Source organism: Dromaius novaehollandiae, chromosome Z (assembly GCF_036370855.1).
Source record: "Dromaius novaehollandiae isolate bDroNov1 chromosome Z, bDroNov1.hap1, whole genome shotgun sequence".
NCBI classification, from domain to species: Eukaryota; Metazoa; Chordata; class Aves; order Casuariiformes; family Dromaiidae; genus Dromaius; species Dromaius novaehollandiae.
Genome location: NC_088132.1, coordinates 59,244,071 through 59,263,109, shown reverse-complemented (window position 1 = coordinate 59,263,109; position 19,039 = coordinate 59,244,071). Strand labels below are relative to the sequence as shown.

The window sequence follows — 19,039 nt, the reverse complement described above, 5'->3', positions numbered from 1 at the left end:
GCAATAACTTCAGAATGTTATAGAGATGCTGAAGACTTTTCGTGATACTTCTATCTTCACAGTTTATTCCCTATTTACGTGCTAAGTTTTATTAAAACAGTATTGTAAAATAATAAGGAAGATCATGTTTTAGGTTTGGAGGGTTTTTTGACACTTTGGCAAGACTAAAGAAAAGAAAAACAGTATGAGAGAAACTTTAATATGCACATTACAATAATATACTCTCACAAATCCTTTAGGGGGTACAACTTTCTGAAACATTTTCTGGTTAGCATCAATATTCAAATCTTTCTGCTTAAGAACAATAATGCTAGATATTTTAAGTATGTAAAGAAAGAGGATAAAATGGACCAAAACATATTTGGTACTGACTTTATACTAAGAAAGAAATGACCTACTTTAATGTAATTAGGTCTCTATGACTTGAAATAAAGCAAAAAACTAGGAGGGGCTGAAAATGTTACAGCACAGGATTAGCATTCTGAATCATCTTTAGTAATTACAGAAATGTTCTAAAAAAGGCTGCAATTTCATAGGGACACACGCAGGGTTCTAATCATAGACAAGAATAAATGACTGCAAATAGAGGATGAAGAACAAACAGCCAGGCTTCAGCACGAACGAAATGATCTGGAGGATTAAGGCGGATGACAAGCTGACCATAAAAAATGAACAGTCTCACACTGGCAAAAACCAAAGCATCATGATTGGGTGTATGTGGCCTGCAACACATCTCCAGCAGTGCTCCTGTTCTACTCAGCACTGGTAAAGCTTCAGCTGGAGCATCGCGTCTGGCTGGAGCCGCAGGTCAGTCAGGACGCTGACCAACGGTACAGAATTCAGAGAGCACCAAGAACCACTGCTCATCTCTCTTTTAATCACCTGCTTTGGCATGAGCTATTCTTTAAATTGCATGCTTGTAAAGAATCAAAGGTGACATGTTAACGCGACACAACAGCACATCAGGAAGCTCCCTAGGCCAAAGCACGCACTATGAACATAATGCAAACAGCTTCACCAAGCAGTTGCTTTTCCCTGTCCACTTACGGTAAGGAACAGTTTTCCTGTACATACAATAATTCAATTTCAGAAATATTTTTCTAGACATCTTCTGCAATGTCTTCTTCACCTGGTCTCTTTGCTATCTAGCTCCCTAAGAGAACAGCTGTTTCATACCATACCTGAATTGATACTACTGTGCAGCCAGCAGGGGGTGGACTGGGATAACAATAGATAATGAGACAACTTAAAATCTGATTTTTGAGTAACTAGCTCACTAGCATCAACACAAAGGAGCATCAGGAAATGATTGCTCAACAAATGCAGATATGTTTTGTGTAAGAAATTACGAGAGAAGAAAGTCTATGCCCATGTTAGTACAGCAAAACAGCAGATAGAACATCAACCTCGGTAAAACCATAAACTTAAGCAGCGCTGGCTCAGTAGCTCAAAATCACAACTGAATGAGGGCTCTAACAAAAGATCTTTAGCCAAAGTTTCTAAATAAAAAAAAGTTTGTTACGATTATTTGACAGCAGTATTAAAAAAGCATCAGACAGAAAGAAAGGGGAAAATTTCTAAAAAACAGAATGAAAAGAAATTGTGGTCACAGAAGTATATAGGCTTTATACTACCTAAAGCCTTATTCTACACATAGTAATTGATCCCCTTTCACTCACAGACAAGATTTTCAAATACTTGGATGATGAAACAGCCTTTTCCAAAAAATAAAAACTGATATTAAGAGAATTGCTTCCTATTGTTTTGTTAATCACAGTATCTGCTGCCAGAAAGGACTCTTAATGGTACCTTCAGTCACCAAAAAGCTAGTAAGCAACAGCTATAACGTCTATATTCCCACATATATCACAACATTGTGGTACACACCACTTAATGCACAGCTTGCTATTTTGTTTTTGATTACAGACCTGTCAAGATTAAAAAAAAAAAAAAAAAAAAAAAAAAAAAAAAAAAAGGTACCAAAACCCCACCAACCAAAACAAAAACACTTGTTCACAGTCATGTTTTAAGACACTTTGCTGAATCAAGCATCTTCAGGAACACAATCTGAAAAGCACTGAGTAGACTCTTAGACTCTCAGTTCACCAATAAATGTTTCTTAATCATGAGACAGACACACTTTCAAGAAAGAGATTTACCACACAGCATTCGTACTTTCCAAATCCACCTCAACAACCCATTCTTCTTCCGCTTAGCGCTCAGTCACCGACTCACTCCTTCTCACCATCTAGATTCCACTTTTGCATCCCACCTGCATCGTTGCTCTGCATGCGTAAATTAAACTGCAAACTCGTTCGAACAAGAACCTTGCTTCCTCACAGGTTTGTAAAGTACAGCTACACACAACAGGCACTATAAGTAATGCTCATTAACAACATGATTTGCAATATCACTACAATAGCAATTCAAACATAAGCAAGCATTGTATCTTGAATCGAAGACACAAGAGACTTGATTTTCCAGGTAATTACTAGTAAGTTTAGCAGGACTCAGAGATGCATTCAGCAATCGTAAGAGCAGCTACAGTAAATACCTATTCAACATAAATGTTCATAAAAACAGCTGTGTTCTTTTCTCCCCAACAAGTACTGTAAAATGGCACAGAACAACTGATTCTGCCTATTCTTCTTGCTCATATCAAAAATCTTCAATTTCCTCTTGCAAATTCAAATGCGCTTTATTCTAATCTGTGGTTTTTTTGGTAGCTGAAAGCTAAGCATCTGACTACAGCACTCAGTTGAAGGTATTTCTACACCGGGCAATGAAGTTAGTACAGAAAGCTGGAACTAGTTCAGAGTGCTGTCATGTCCACCGTCAGCAGTAAAGTTTCACACGGACAAACTGCCTCAGGTCCTGAAAGCAGTATAGCCACACTATTTCAGCATAACGTCAGGCAGACATGACTATATTACACCTAGACGCAGAACCAGATGAGCAATGCTACCACATACACCCTGCTTCGTGTTTCAGTGCACAAGTAGGCATGCTGCACCTAGTCATAGAGCATAGAACAAGCAATTCCTTCAGCTTGAAGAAGGTATTTTATCATAGTAGAACCTTAAAACAAATGAACCAGTAGAAGGTGACTAGTTAATTATACAGATAAGTCGTCATGCTAAGAAAAAATCTCTATTCCTGCTTCAGGTCGCTTCTCAACTTCTCCCTAAGTAAGTGCGGAACAACCACCAGCTTCTAGCTATTGCTTTATTTCCTCTGTTACACTTCAGATTTAGATACAGATGTATCAGTTACGAATGAGAGGACCGATCTTTACCCTGAGCCTACCGAAACTCTTTATAGAGGTGGCACCTCCCCCATCATGTGACATGATTGGGAATATACAACCATCCCATGCCCTGGTCCTAATTTAGAATGGGGTCTTAATGGAGATTTCTGTATAGCTTTATACTGTACAGCACTAGGTGAAAACATATTTTTAAAAAAGTATTGCACTGACATCTCAAAATTTTGATATATTATATTCATTAAGCTTCCTTGCTCATTAATAATGCATACTGATGTAATTGCAAACTGCTAGGGAACAATAAACAAATTGTTCTGGAAAAAGGAATGAACATATTTACCTACACTTGATATACAATTTCAAAACATTAGCCACTTTACAACAATTTTCTGCACTAATAGTAAATAGCACAAAGTAACTTAAAAACACTACCTAGTTTTACAAATCAGGACTATATATTGGATTTAATGTATATTTGATGAATACAGAAAAGCAGAGGATCAATGGCACAATACATAAGTTAAAAGGAAGAGATGAGAGAATGAAAATAAGTAACTCACTAAGGCAATATCCTTAAAGATTCTCTTCAAATTAAAAAACAAGAGATAAATCTGCTCTCTGTAAAAACATGCTAAAATCTCCACATGAAAGTATTCTGATTAATAGAAAAGAGTAACTGCTGATTTCCTTTCCTGTTCTGCTCCTGCGGTTCTGATTAAAGGTTCCCTTAAAGCTAAAAAGATATACTGAATCTTAAATATGTCAGTTTGATAAAAATGTGCCATTGTATTTGTCTAGTAACAGTGTAGAACAACTTTAAGTAAGTAGCAAATATAAACCATAAAAATTCTGAGAGACTCAGAAGCTGCATCTGAAATGCAATCTTTCAAAGTTTCACTAAATTTGCTAATTATGCTAGAATTTTGCAATTTAAAGTACCTTTTTATTTCTGAGGTAGGCTTTCTTGGCTGAAATACGTCCACGCCTTGCTTCCAGCTGGCGGATTTTTTGTTGTAATTTCTGCAGTTCCTCTTTTTGCAGATGTACAGATGTTACCATATCCTCTTTTTCAAGCATGGCTTCCATACTTTCATAAGTGTCATAATATACCACTTCATCTTTCTTCTCTGTTTTAAAAATGTCAGCAACAAAAAGTCAAATCAATAGTTTGTATTTGATTAACATTCTGTTTTGTTCAACAACAACCCTCCCCCCCCCCCCCCACCAAGTAGCAAGATTTAATGTAGAAGAACTCTATAGTCATTTGAGAGGAAGAGCAAAAACAAAAGGTCAGAATGACAGCGCTAAAGAGCAAAGCCTGTAAGGCTTTTAAGTTTATAAGAACAGAAATCAATACTAATGAAGCATAGCCTGTTATTCAGGTAAGCTCAGAGTATTTAAAAAAAAAAAAAAAAAGCAACTGTAAATGCATGTTCGGGTCTGCAGCCTAACTTCGACACAATGCCCACGCATATCTTTGGGTTTCTTAACTAGCATAAGTTACCTGTGACGCACCGTAATACTCTCTGGTCTTCACTACAAGGTTCAGGACATACAGGCTCCTCGTAAAGCCTTTGGCATGAGATTCCTCTATCACAAACTACTATTAATTTCATGAAAGGGGAGGTTAGACAACACAACAACACTAAAAATTCTCTGTTAAGAGGTTTTTGACCTCTCAGTTACTGCTTCTGCTCAGAGGCAGCAGTGGGAGGGTAACTTCGAGGCCATCCTTCAAAGCATTGCATGCCTGAAAAGGAGGTCATTACTAACACTGTTATCAACATTCAGGCTTTCTGGCCTCCTGAGTGAAGCATTCGGTATAACATTGAGCTCATCTCTAATGTTGGCTTCTCATCTCTTGCCAAGAGGGAAAAGAATGAGAATTATAAATCCTCGCAGAATGCTGGGATGAAGGAGAAGCAAAGGCTTCTTGTTCCCTATTTCACTAGCGTACAGAGTAGGATATGCATTGTAACACACCGAGAGGGATACGTATTATTGCCGGCTTAACAGGCGGACAGGGCTGGCGTGATTGTCGAGTGTCCACTTTGCAGCACCACCAAACCTTCTCATTTCTCCTGAATCAACTGCCTTTCTGTAACTTCTGTTTCATTCAGCTTTCTCCTACTCCTGCTACTAGATAATTTGGAGAGAGAGGCAGGGATTTTTTCAGAACGCTATCCAGTTTAAAAGTTGTCATCATGCATGTTATTTGTACATAATGTCTTTGCTGCAACCAAAATTCACAGAATCACAGAATAGAACAGAATTCAGATTTTATCATGCTACTTTCAGCTCTGCAGAAGACACGATGTTACCAGAAGAGGAGGAACAGCAGTATATTAATCCTAAATAAAAACTAATACAAACAAACCTACTTGCGTCTTCACTTGAGCATTCGACTTTAAAAACAACAAAAACAACAACAACAATTTCATCCATAGTTAAACAACCAAGTCTCTACAGCCCACTTGGAGACATCAGTGAGTAAAAAACAAAACAAAAATCAACCTCCCTCCCCCCTCCGCAAACCTACATAGTTAGGATACAAACGAAACCCTAACAGCTCAGCTACAGACCAGTCAAATATTGCAGTTCTAAACCATAATGTTAAATGGGGCTTATAAACACCCGAATGTCTGAGAAAGCTTGGCAATTCTACTTCATCCTCCATCAAAAAACTCAAAGTCTTCCACAAACAGCTTTTGAGCTTTTAAAATTAATATAAATTTGGCAACTGCTTAAACTGCTAATAACTTGAACACTTAAAATAAACCAAATAAAATAATTCCAATTTAGTTAAGGTCCACGACATCTGCATTTGTTCAAAAGAAAAGAAAAAAAAAACACAACCAAACAAAACACCTAAATCAAAAAGAGCCAAACAAAATACAAACCACCTATCATGTTCTCTGTTGATAGCACTGCAAACACCAAAAATCCATCCTACAAGGATGCACGGATAGTTTGTATGGATAGGATAAGACCCTTTAAAACTCTAACCTAATAAGTTTACCTTTTGAGAATTTAAGTGCAGGTGTTTGATTAATGACAGCAAGATACTGCAGTTTATAATACTACAGTTCATTATCATTCAGTACTTTTCAGATCCCACGTGCTGAACTTGCAAGAAAATCTTCTCCTACTCCTAACTCACAACCTGGAAATTCAAACTGGCAGTCAAATCAGATCCTGCTCTCCAAAGATGCTCTGCTGGGACTTCATCCTGCTCTTCTGCTGATTTTGCACAGATTAGAACAGAATCTAAAACTCTGATAAATCACTGCAGAGCCAACACAGTTGATGAGAAAACAATAGCAACAGCTTCTAGAAATCTCCAAAATGCATATATTCCAAGTCATACAAATGTGTTCAATTAAAAGGCTAGTGCTATACTGATTGTAACCACACTTTGAAAAGGAAGAACAACAGAAGATGCAAGCCAATACTTCTCTCTGACTCAGTAGGAAACACCACATATTTTTGAAATATGCCTTCACTCAGACTAGATACAGAATAGTTTTCACCAGATGCGGCCATTTAAATGTAACATTTTTCACAATTGTTCTATCCCCACCTCGCCTGAGTAAATTCCAAAGGGAGAATTTCATCCTTCGAACAAAGTTCCCACAAAGTTAAGAAAGGCATTTTTCATTTTCTGTCCTATGGGTATACCTGAGAGTTGTTAAAAACAGTTACTACTTCTAACATGAACAGCTGCCTTTAATAAAAAAAATAAAAAAAACCTTAAAAGATTTTTTAAAGAATACTTTACAAATTTAAAACAGCAAAAGTAACCAGAATAGTGAATGATTAAGTTGCCATCAGGGAAGGAGAGGGTTGGCTGGTTAGTTGAATGGGGATTTTATTTCATTTTGGGTCAGGCTGTGGAGGTTTTTTTGAGATTTCTGGGGAAAACATAAGCGACAACTCATAATGACCTGTGCTGTTCTTAGAGCAAGCTAAGTCTCTGAGGGCCCTTAGGTTTTGCTATTACTACCTCAACAAGGTAAGGATTTTGATCCACATTTCCTTTCTTCTCAGCCTCCTCCTCAAGGGATTTCCTTCAGTCTGCATGTAAGCAAACTGTATAGTGATTTCAATATCAAAATTAAGTGTATCATTTCCCAAGTGCAAACAACTATCCGTCTATTAAGCAGTAACTAGCTGCCCACAGAGGCACAAGGTCAAAGCTGCCACATTTCTTTAAAGTCACTTACAAAGTTTTCAATCCTCTGCTTCCTTACATATAAATAATGTTGCTGCCATGAGATGACAAGCATGAAAGGAGGAGATGCACACAACAGTGAGTGGGAGAGAAGGCTCCATGATGCCTATGTTTTCTCTTTCCCCAGAGGCAACTCACAATGAAAACCTAGTTTCAGGCCTCTGCTCTTAAGTGACTTTTCTAACCTCAACAAAAGTTTTCTATGTAAGTACTGTGAACTAAACATTAACACAGAGCTTATATGACTAAAAACATTAAGTGTAGAAAGGTCCAAAGGACAGAACAGGATTCCAAAACACTACAATTTGCCTGTACCATTTCCACAGTCTGTGAGTACAAATGATACAATATTCTGAAACCATAAGGTTTGCATCACTGCTCTAACCAGTAAGACAGCGATGCAACAAGCTTCAAAGTTTAGCTGAAGGATTCTGATTTGCAGGAATTCCTTCTGAGAATCGATAACTTCAAGAACAAGAGTAGTACCAATGCAAATTTTTAACGAGACAAGTCCAATAATTAAGACTTTTTTTCTCCCTAAACTTGTTTTTTCAAATTTTACATAGTATCTTACATGCTTATTTCCAGACAATGAGAACCAGACCAAAACTTCTTTATCTATATGTATATGACCTGATGCAGATTTTAATTTAACAGTACTTATGTTAAAAGATTCAGCTCTTCATATGGTAAAGAAACTGTTCTCATTTCATTCCCACAGACTTTACTGGAATCTTACGAAGAGAATTATCTTTTAGAGATTACAGGTTAGTTATTATGCATAAAGTACCTGACATCAGTCTTCTGATGCTTTCAAGTTGTGCTGTCAGCAGCAGCTCTTCACATTTCAAGATCTCAAACTGCACTTCATATAATTGAAGCTGTAGATCATAATAATCAGCTTCTAACTGGTCCAAATGGGCTATGGCTTCTGTACCACCTTTCAGACTTTGCATCTAAAAGTAAAGAGAAAAGGAAAATAAACACACAGTTCTGGGATATCAGGAGTCTGGTACACTAAACATAACATGATAAAATTACACACAACAAGGAAACAAAACAGTTTTTGATCAGCCACAGTTTCATGCATCTCTAATACTTGTTGTATTTTACATATGATAGTAGCAGAATCCAAGGCATTGGATTACTCTTTGTGACTATCAAGCCATATAGTAAGTACAGCATGAAATATCCCCATCACCCTTTTACTCTAGTACTTGATTCTCTGAAGAAATAAAATGAAATTAGTATTTTCTTATCTTCAACCAAAAAGTCTAAAAGTTGCTTTGCTAACAGCATCTAGAAAATGATAATTAAAACTGTTATTAAAGCCAAATTTGTGGGGAAAAAAGTGAGAAGGGGTGGGAACAAGCAAAATTACATGCAGTGATCCTCTTGAAATAATAATTTAACTGAGGAATTTCTGAACAAATAGAAAAGTTTAGGTGAAGGGATAAATGGATGCTTTTTAATCATATTTTATATGCCTATATTATATAGGCATAGGATATAGGCATAAAGCAGAACATCTGCCTACCACAGGCTTTTATACTACTTTTTTCATTTCTTTCCTCCAAAAATCTCATAACCTCCAGTACTGCAGCTTGAAAGGAAAAATACTCAGAAAATTCAAGTTCTGGATAATGAGAACATATAGTCTCACTGTTTCTAGAGTTTTTCATAGGTGAAAAAAGATCTAGATTAAAATTTATACATATTTTAGCACTTTTTTGCATCATATGTCTGACACAGAAAAGTGACACAAGAAACAACAGAAGCGAACTCAAATCATTCTCTTTCTCAAAGGCAAGCACGCGTTTCAGCCAAACAAGATCTAGCTGCTGAGTACAGCTGGAAATTTGGATCATATTCAAGAAATACTGATCTACAAGGGGATCTTACGTGGTGTCTCACTTTGCAGGGAATTCAAAGCTATGCATCTCTAAGACCTGCTAGGGGGAAAAGAGTTACGGCCACACTCAAATTCTCTCTCCCTTCTCAAAAAATAAATCTCAGACTTTCTCCTATGTGAAGGATGAAAGTAATTCTAAATTGATCTACCTTGTCAGTCTGCTGAAAGGGGATCCAGTTTCTCTATTACAGACATTCAATCATTAGAAAGGGAAGTCTACCAAGGAGAAATAAAGTACCTAGTTAACTATGTATTTTTAAAAATATTTGCTAATAGATTTTTACATTATGGTGGTTTCTTCAAAGAGTAAAGCTGTATCTGTAATTATGCCAGAGATAGGTTTCCTAAGTGTTTTTATCATGAATGCTTAAATATAACTGTATTAAAACAGAAAAATATCTGTACTGAATCAGACCAAAGATCAATCTTACTCAATATCCTGTTTAAGACAAAGGATAACAGCAAATTTCTGGAAGGAAGATAAAACAAAGTAGGCAGTGCAGTGATATTTCCCCAAAATGCTTCTCCAGCCTCTAGCAAAACTTGCAGCTCAAGAGTTCTTAAGTCACAGTGCTGCCTTTTATATTACATAGTCTTACTGGATGTTACTACATGAATCTGTTCAACCCCTTTTTGATGGCGTGCAAGCTTTTAGCATCTGCATCATCGTCCATTGACAGGGATTTCACAGCTTAATTAAACACTATGGAAAAAGTTCTCTGAACTACGCTTCTTTCCATGTAAGACTGATAGACGGAAGACCTGTGAATCAATTCTTCTAATTTCCATTTTTAAAACTGCTTCTACTTCATGGCATATTTACTGAATGCATTTTATGTATATAAGTTATCAGCCCAAAAGGATCAATAAGTCCTTAAGTGTTATATCATTTATATGTTTCAGGCCACAGTGACACCAAGACATATTATTATGTCAGTCTATTACTCTGCATCCTTACTAAGTTACTAGTTGTGACCAAAATAGTAAGTGACATAATGAAGACCCACTTGTAGCCAATTAGAGGCTAGTTTCCAGAAGGATAAAAGGACTGATTCTCTTAAACCTTCCATTTTTTTTCCATAAAAGAGAGACAATGTTAATCTGCCAGGCAGGGAATCCTAGTATTTAGCATTTTTAAAGGATTTTCTCATTGTAAAAAGATATACTATAGCAAAAAAATACTTTTTCATCAAATTATTTCAATGTCATTCAACCTTCTGCCACAACCAAGAACTTGTGCTTTCTCAGTTAGCTGTGAAATTCACCCGGATTTAAACAAGTATGCATTTTTTCTTTAAACACGATGTTCCCAAATTTAAGTCCACAGATTCTGTATACAGACTGCATAGAGATGTAAACTGGATATTTTTAAAAGTATGAACTAATCAAGTTACAGTAGCTCAAAATTTCTTTCGGTTGCACCACGGTCTGTCTGCTGGATAAAGGTGCTGTCCAACAACCAATGCATAGAAAGCCCCGCAAGCGTACATTACAGATGCTGCCAGCTAACTCGTCTTTTTTAGGGTTACAACAACACTGTGTTCAGTTCAAGCGCAATAGCAATGGGAAATTACTTCTGTTATATGGCCCTCAGCCAGATAACCTAGCCATATAATAGCTGAGAAAGAGAGGGGCAAAGAGAAAAAAGAGGAGAGGACCTTTAATTTAAACCATTTTTGTATTAAATCTTTGTGCGAGATATTACATACATGTCAAAACTCTAACATCTGCACTATGCGGAAAGCTTCAACATGGTTTGTTAAAAATTTAACATTGAGTATTTTCAGTCTTCAAGAATGATAAGAGTTGCCATCTAGTCTGTACTAGTAACTTGCTGTATCCTTGGTAGGAAAGATAAGAATGTAAAAAATCTCAGACCGGTCAACACAGTGAAAGAAGCATGGAGAACTTCTAAAGCAAGAATGTAATTACAGGAAAGAAATATTTTGCAGTTGGACAAAGAACTAGAAGTTGGGAGATCCGAGTTCAATTTCCTGCTGTGCCTCCACTTCCTGCATTAACTCAAGCAAGTAATTTAAACACTGTTAGCTAAATTAAGGCTAGACAGATTAAGGTCTTTGTTATCTCATTCATATTAAGCAAAGAACTTCAACAGCAACTTAGCTTTCTTAACAGTTCTATGGCAAAAAAATGACAACTGTAAACCAACGCAAAGATAATAGAGATACATGGATTAACACAGAAAGCCTCTGACGAGCTATAAACACACATGCTAAGAGAACTCATGACAAAGTTAATAGAAAAATAGAGAAATATGGAACACAGAACCAAGGGTCATCCTGTCCAGCTCTCGACCATCACAGAACACTTTCAGACAACCTAACTAAAATTAACTGATTTCACAAAGTGAATTTTTAAAATAATTTCCATGTTGTTATAGTTGTGCTGCATTTGTAAAAACAAAATTAAAACATTAAGCTTCCACAAAACGTAGAGTTTGATATTCCTATTGGAAGGCTGTTCCACATCCTCATTCGTAACTGCCATAAGTTTTCTTCCATATTTCCAAATGTATTCACAATCAGATAATTCCACTCGTTCTCGTGCCAACACTCCGCATCAACACACATGGCTCTTCTTGACTGGTACTTATTGCCATTAGCATATTTGTGGAGATTAATTATGTATCAATTTAGCCTTCATTTTACTTGCCCAAGCAACCTTAACTGGGCTGGGCAACCTGCCCTAGCTGACCCTGATTCAGCAGGGTGAGGGTTGGCCCAGATGATCCCCAGGGGTCCCGGCCAACACCAGCTCTTCTGTGATTCTGCAGCTCCTTTTGTAAAATAAACTCACAGTTACTGGGATCATCGGAGTAGCCCTTCTCTGTGCCTGTTCCAGTTAGAACTAATCTTTCTGGGGTGACCAGAAAGGTGTGGAAGTAAATCTTGCAAGTGCCCTGCACAGTGACACCTGGTTTGCCAGCCTGGAGGGCATCTGCTGCTGTAGCACCCTGTTGCACTGCTGGCTCAATCACAGTGCTACCAGCTAATAAGACTATGGTCATTCTCATCTGCTGTCATTTACAAACTGACTAACTTGCAGTTCACGGTAAAAATCCCTATTACTCATCCCTTGCAATACCTATTAATAGCTATTATTAAATTTTCTATTACCCAGTTTTTTAAATCATCTGCTGTTGTTCTGATAAAACACAAAGTCATGTTTTAATAAACCTCACGTGAATACTGACTGTTCTCCAATTCAAACATTCACTTTAATTCATCACTGTTACTCTCTGAGAAATCTCACAAGGTGAGTAAAAATCAGAAAAAACACTCCAGCCTTGAAGTGTGAATATGAATGTGCATCTTCAAAAGCAGCAGAAAATCATTTTAAAGAATTCTTAAGTGGTTTTATGGGAAACAAGAAGCACTCTGCCAATGACGATAGGCAAGTTCCTACTCCTATCTAGCAACTTGTGGAACGTAAGTATTCCTTCATCCAACCAGGTATCAAGAGTCAATTATAGTCAGGTCATGATATTACATGATACATTACAGAAAATGAAGTTAAGAGGATCACGCATGATTAGTGTGCTAGACTATATAAAAAACTCCAGCCACTAGAAGAAGCATGTTTCCCCCATGATGAAAGTTTACCACTATCATAATAAACTTTTTGTTTTCCAAGACTAAATATTCAAAAATACGTAGACAACCTGTTGAACCAACACTGTTCTCATAAATATTTAACAGTAATATTGTCTCCTATGAAATGTCATTTTTCTATTATTTTTCAACTAAAGCCTTTCCTATTAAAGCAATTTTTCCAGCACTTTAATCTTTTTAAAGGCCAACACTTCAACCTTTTTAAAGGAATACCCAGCTTTTATCTTCCTATCCATAGGAGGAAAAAAAAGGCAGCTAAATGGTTTGCCCTGAGAAAGAATTTTGGTTTTGATTTTCTAACCTGTAGTGAGTTGTCTTCAACTGACTGTAACTATCTGATCATCATCTTTCTTTGAGTAAACAGGAACTAAACCTCAATGATGCACACTCACTCAAACAAAAAAGCCTCTTCAAATGCTGGATTTTGCCCTTCTTCCTACTCTTTGAAATAGATTACCTAGTCATTAGCCAGGAAAAACAGTATAAAAGTAAATTAGGTTCTAATTACGTAATTTCAAAGGAAGTTATCTGGAATTTTGCTACTAAAACCAAAGTAGATTATTATTATTAATGAATAATTTTCTAATAGTTTCTCATTGCAGTATTAGAAGCCTAACTATCACCAGAAGTTTTGTCGATAGAATGCACCTCATCTTTTACTTGAGGTGCTTAAAACTTTGTTGTTGTTGTTGTTGTTGTTTTAAGAACAATAACCACTTAAAATAGGTTGGGTTTTTTTTAATACTTCAATCAAAAGTTAAAAAAAACCCTTTTGAACAAGAGAGTATTATACAAATATTTTAGGTAGCATTAAAGGAAAGAAAATACAATGGTCATTTGTACTGTCAATTTTAGTTTGCCAATTTGAGCACTGGAAGTGAAGAATGCAAAAACATTCCTAAACTGTTTTTAAAACTAACAATTCAAATACATTTAAATAAATCTTCAAAATTTCCCAATTTATGGGACCATGGACAGATCTTAATGTTTCCCAGAACACAGCATGTACTATTATCAAGCTATTATTTAAATTCCTCAAATTCAAATTATTTTAAATTTGAAAATTAGTTTGCTAGTTAGCCTTTCCAAAAACCTGTCCGAAACAAAAAGAGTGAAAAAAAGATACATGGAAAGCTACCACAGTGAAATATACTTTTCTGAAAACTATTACATTGCATCTTTACCAATATCACTATTCATTTCTTACAGGAAGGAGATCAATTTGCTAGAGATAGCTAACCATGCCTTTTGAATAGAATTTAATAGAATTCTTATTTTTGCTGATGCCTCCAACTCAGGCAAATTTAAATGACAGTCATGGCTTCCAGGATGTGCTTAAATCCTCAAAGTCATTGGAATCAAGTATATCTTTGACTGACCATGCTCAATATACAGGAAAGAAGTAGTGTACTCTTAGAATTATGAAACTGCAAAAAAAAAAAAAAAAATATATATATATATATATATATAAAAACAGTACTTTGATGGAAAATGATTTTGTTTACAAAAATATCACAGAACATTTACTGTTTAAAATAAAACCTAAAGTTGAATCCTTAGAAGCATCCACTTCTAAAGGGAAAAAGAGTACACGAGTTACTGAAGCCTACTCCTGGAAGAAGGGACTTGTTGGAATTTAAGTGTCCAGTCATTCACTTCCATTTGTCCAAACTATTTTACATACTTAGAGAATTACAAAAGAGCTCTCACTGTGATTTAATGTTTCTGTTTACTGTCATGAGAACAAGACTTGGCAAACAGTCCACAAAAATAGACTCTGGTCTACCTCAATGGGAAAGTTTTCATTGTTCCCTTCAAACAAAACCCAGGACAATAACAGATGGAATTTAAGAGGTACAGATCAGGAAAATAAAGCTCTATATGTAGTTTGTGGTTAAGCTTTTCTTCTGTTTTTTTGTTTTGTTTTGTTTTGTTTTGTTTTTTAATATAGGTAACAATAGGCCTAACAGTTTCCACTGTCAGATTAAAAAAAAAAAGTGGTTACAACTAACAATCTGCAATTCAGACTTCACAGACATTGTTCAAATTCCAGGTATCTACATCTGCAAAGTTACATGCCCTAGTTCACAACTAAAGCAGCTCCTCCTACTGCACCTCAGCTGCCCAGATCCTTCATCACACTGTAATTTTTAATATTTTCCTTCCGCGTATGGAGATGCATCAGTGGCAAATTATAATATCTAATTTTTCTACATAAATCGAGATCTTATAATTGGTCTTTTACGAAAATTTAAGACACTATCATTCACTTGGCCATATTTTTAAGCAGTTTTTAGCATGTGACTGGAGTATTCTTTAAACAACCTATATATGAAAAAAAGCAAATACTAATATTTGGTTTATTTTTTTTAAACAGAATTTGTTAAAATGGTAAAAAAAAAAAAATTAAGTGAAACATTAGAAAGAGGACTCTCTTCTTAAAATTCAAGCCAACTCCCACAGTTTTATGACGTTCTACCCACTAAATAACATCCACAAAGATTCAAAAGAATCAAATAGCAGCAGACCAGCTATTCCTCCCCAAAGCTACAGGTAATTCCAAGTAAATCACTTCATAAACTATATAATCCTCTAACAACATTTTCCACATTACCTTCTAGCATCGTTTCTTTCTCTTCACAAATAGACGTTCCCTCTAAACAAAATGACTATGTATCCCCAAATCCTATGTGCATGGTACACCTGTTTGGCAGACCAGGTATCAGCTGCACCTAACAGCCTCACAAAGCAGAAGACAGGCTGCAGCACGTCTAGCAGGAGAGAATATGGCTTTGGTGGCTTTGGGAAATCTTGAACCCAAACCTTCATAATGCAACAGATGCTTGCTGTATAGGTGCAAGGAAGAGGAATAGGCAGCAGTATAGACCTGTCTAGAGTCAGGGGCTACATGATATCTATTATGGCTCCTTAAGGTTTAATCCAAGAGGTACATTCAGCAGACAAAGACATATTCTCACTACTGTCCATGGCACTAGCTTTTCTTCTGCAATAACGCATGTAATTTTGGTTACCTCTATTGAAGAAACAAGTGGGAAGTGGAGCAGCTACAGAGAAGGGTTACCAGGACAATCAGGTGAACACAGAGCCTATCTTGGCTTGCTTTTTCCAACAAAATGAAAGCTGAGCAGGCATAGGACTTTTCCATAAGTAAATCAGAGAAAATAAAGACCAGGAGGAAGAAGAGCTATTTAAGCTAAAGACCAGCACTGGCAGAAGAATAAACTGTAACTGGTCAGAAAAATTCTCAGAAATTATTAATTATTTTGGCCAGTGCCATGGCAATTTGACTGTCATTTCCATTATCAGAACAGGCAAATTTAGAGTTAACTCAGGTATCTCAGCTGCTACTGTATGGTACAGCATATGCATGTACATCATCACTCTGTATTCAAGTAGTATCTCCAGGTATTTCCACTGCTTCATTATTTCTAATTGATGAACCCATTTATACTGGCATATTTTTTCTAAATTAGTTATCACATGCTGCACTTTGCAATTTGTAATTTCATTCTGTTTCTACAATGTTAGTATCTAGGATTATCCAGTTCTTAGAGTATGATATGACATTTCAATTCTTTGTAATAAAGAAGTCTCCCAACTTTGTCCTCAACGGGTTCTACCTTTATTGTGACTATATACTAACATGAAGAAGATCAATTCAGAGATTGACTCTTGAGGAACTACGCTAACAGACTTCCTTCACTCTGATTCTACAATTCTCCTTCCAACACAGCCTGCTCTTACCTGCAGTTTATACAGGCCTCATCGACTTTGCAATTTTTTATGCTAATCTCTATCTTCTCCAGCTACACTAACAATTTTTCCACACAGTACTTGGAAAATTCTGTATTAAAATCAAACTAGAAGATGCTGTTTCTGCAAATGCAATTATTCATAGAAGTCTTTTTAAAGTATTATACATAGTGAAATACATTTTATTACTACCCAAGTTAGAAAGAGGCAGATGATTTGCATATCATGGTAACCTGGAAAATGTGGTAGCATTCTAGATACTTATAATGTGAACACTTCTCAAGAAACAAAAAGTGCTTGATCAATATACTAAATGAAAACTACACAAGCAAGAACACTTCAACAGAAGCTCTAAAAGAGGCATGTAGTTCTATCAGGCTTACAAATCCACCAATCTAGACAGTGTTAAAGCCTTGAGTTCTCTGCATAATCCCTTCATAAAGGAGCCACCAGTTCAGTGAAATTCTGCTGACTGACAAGCATTTGAAAAGCACTCTAAAAACAAGTAACTGTATGGATAAGATGTAAAATAACACTAGCATGATAACACAGTTCTTAGCACAGAATATCCACAAGATAATGAGTTTTAGAAGAGGGAGAGAAATATTTTTGCTTCAGAGCAGATGTCATAAAATCCAGTGAGTGTGTTCTTTTTCTGCCAAGACATTTAAATGTAGTTTAATGTATGTTGTCTCTTTCCTTAGCAAAATTGTTGCTAGCACCACCCCCTCCAGAACACTGCCTTAATAGTTAGGGTAAGCAAAGAAAGGGAATGCAGTACAAGAGGCTAGTGCTTGTCTGCATATTTACTCATGTTCAGATACCTTCCATCTGGAACGTCAAAATTACTCCAAAAAGATATTTAGGCCTCTGAGAGCTAAAGCGTGGAGATTACACAGCAGAAGATTTCTGTTCCCATTCCTTTTCCCCATTTTATTTGTCTCAGTGGATAATTGTAAAAATTAACAGTAAAAAGATGCAACAGTTGTTAATATGCAAAGAGGTATGTCAAGGTGATGTTAAAACGCCTTTGGGTTTTATTAGTAAGTAGATTAGTTAGGAAAAGGTGAAAGGAAAACATATGTAAGTGGCACAAAAAATACCACACAACTCTATTTGCCTAACATGGTAGAATGGGGGGGGGGGGGGGGGGGGGGCGCAGAGAGGGGATCAAAATATAGGTTTCTGATTGTAAAAAGCTGAAAAATAGCGACAAGTCTTTTTTATTTCAAAGTACATCAGCCCTGAATCTTTCTCTATTAATGTTTATTTCCTTCTGCATGTTTTATTTTTCTGTTTGAACAGAATGAAAAATTACCTCCTCTTTCAGTGCATGTTTCTTCTGCTCCAAACAGATTTCTTTAGCACGCATCAACTGCAAAGTCTCCTTAGAAACGGCATACTGAAGCTTTTCCATACGTTCCACTGCTGCTGCCCATGCTGCCTTACCAAATTTTTTCTGGTCTGCTCGCATTCGATCGTACACAGCTACAAAACAGGAGATAAAGCCAGTCAGCTTAGCAGTTTACTTTTCAGATCAGCAGTGACCCTATTGCAAGACTATGCACGCATCCGTATCCAAAACACACAAAGCTCTCTTAGCAAAACTAGTCATTTGACAGGCTCTGTGTTCTTAAACTGCATCCCAGGTTTTCCCTGCTTCTGAAAGCCCCAATCAACAGCTACTAGTCTCCCATTTCCCTTAACAACTTCTACAGTGCAGTCATAAGTTTAATACAAATCTGCAATAGAGTGAAGTAAGAACTATAATTTAAAGCAAAAACTTCAGCTAGACCTCAAGTTGAATACTATAAGAATACTGAATTGAATTTAAATTTAAATAAGAAAAGCATCTATTTTTAAATCCAAAAAGCAGGTTTCTTCACAGTATTAATTCAAATTAACTAAACAAAGTACAATATGGCCTTGTTATGCAGAGATGAATCAGAATTTCTCCAGGAAGACTTCAGAGTAGCAGCAATCCTTTGCCTGATTCAGACTTGCTCTTCTTGAGCCCCAGACAACACCTAGGCTGACACACATGAAATTTTTGCCATTTTTAATATACAGAGCAGTCACATGATGCTGTATGCTTAGCTTTGCAAAGCAAAAGCCATGAAAGTCACATAATCAAAAGGGGCAGCATCCAGTCCCTAAGTGTTAGAAGATACTACATGCTGTCGTTAGGTAACTAAAAGAAAAAAAAAAAAAAAAAAGAAAAGAAA

The 19,039-nt window shown here is 36.3% G+C and overlaps 1 protein-coding gene across 1 annotated transcript in view; it reads right to left on the bottom strand.

Annotated features, from left to right (window-relative positions):
- LOC112987052 (junction-mediating and -regulatory protein) overlaps window positions 1–19,039 on the bottom strand; it is a 71,122-nt gene that overhangs the window by 17,636 nt on the left and 34,447 nt on the right. Inside the window, exons 4-6 of the mRNA XM_026106730.2 lie at window positions 18,133–18,302; window positions 8,287–8,452; window positions 4,205–4,392 (exon numbers count right to left, since the gene is read on the bottom strand). Coding sequence (XP_025962515.2) covers window positions 4,205–4,392; window positions 8,287–8,452; window positions 18,133–18,302 — 524 coding nt within the window. The remainder of the gene's footprint in view (window positions 1–4,204; window positions 4,393–8,286; window positions 8,453–18,132; window positions 18,303–19,039) is intronic.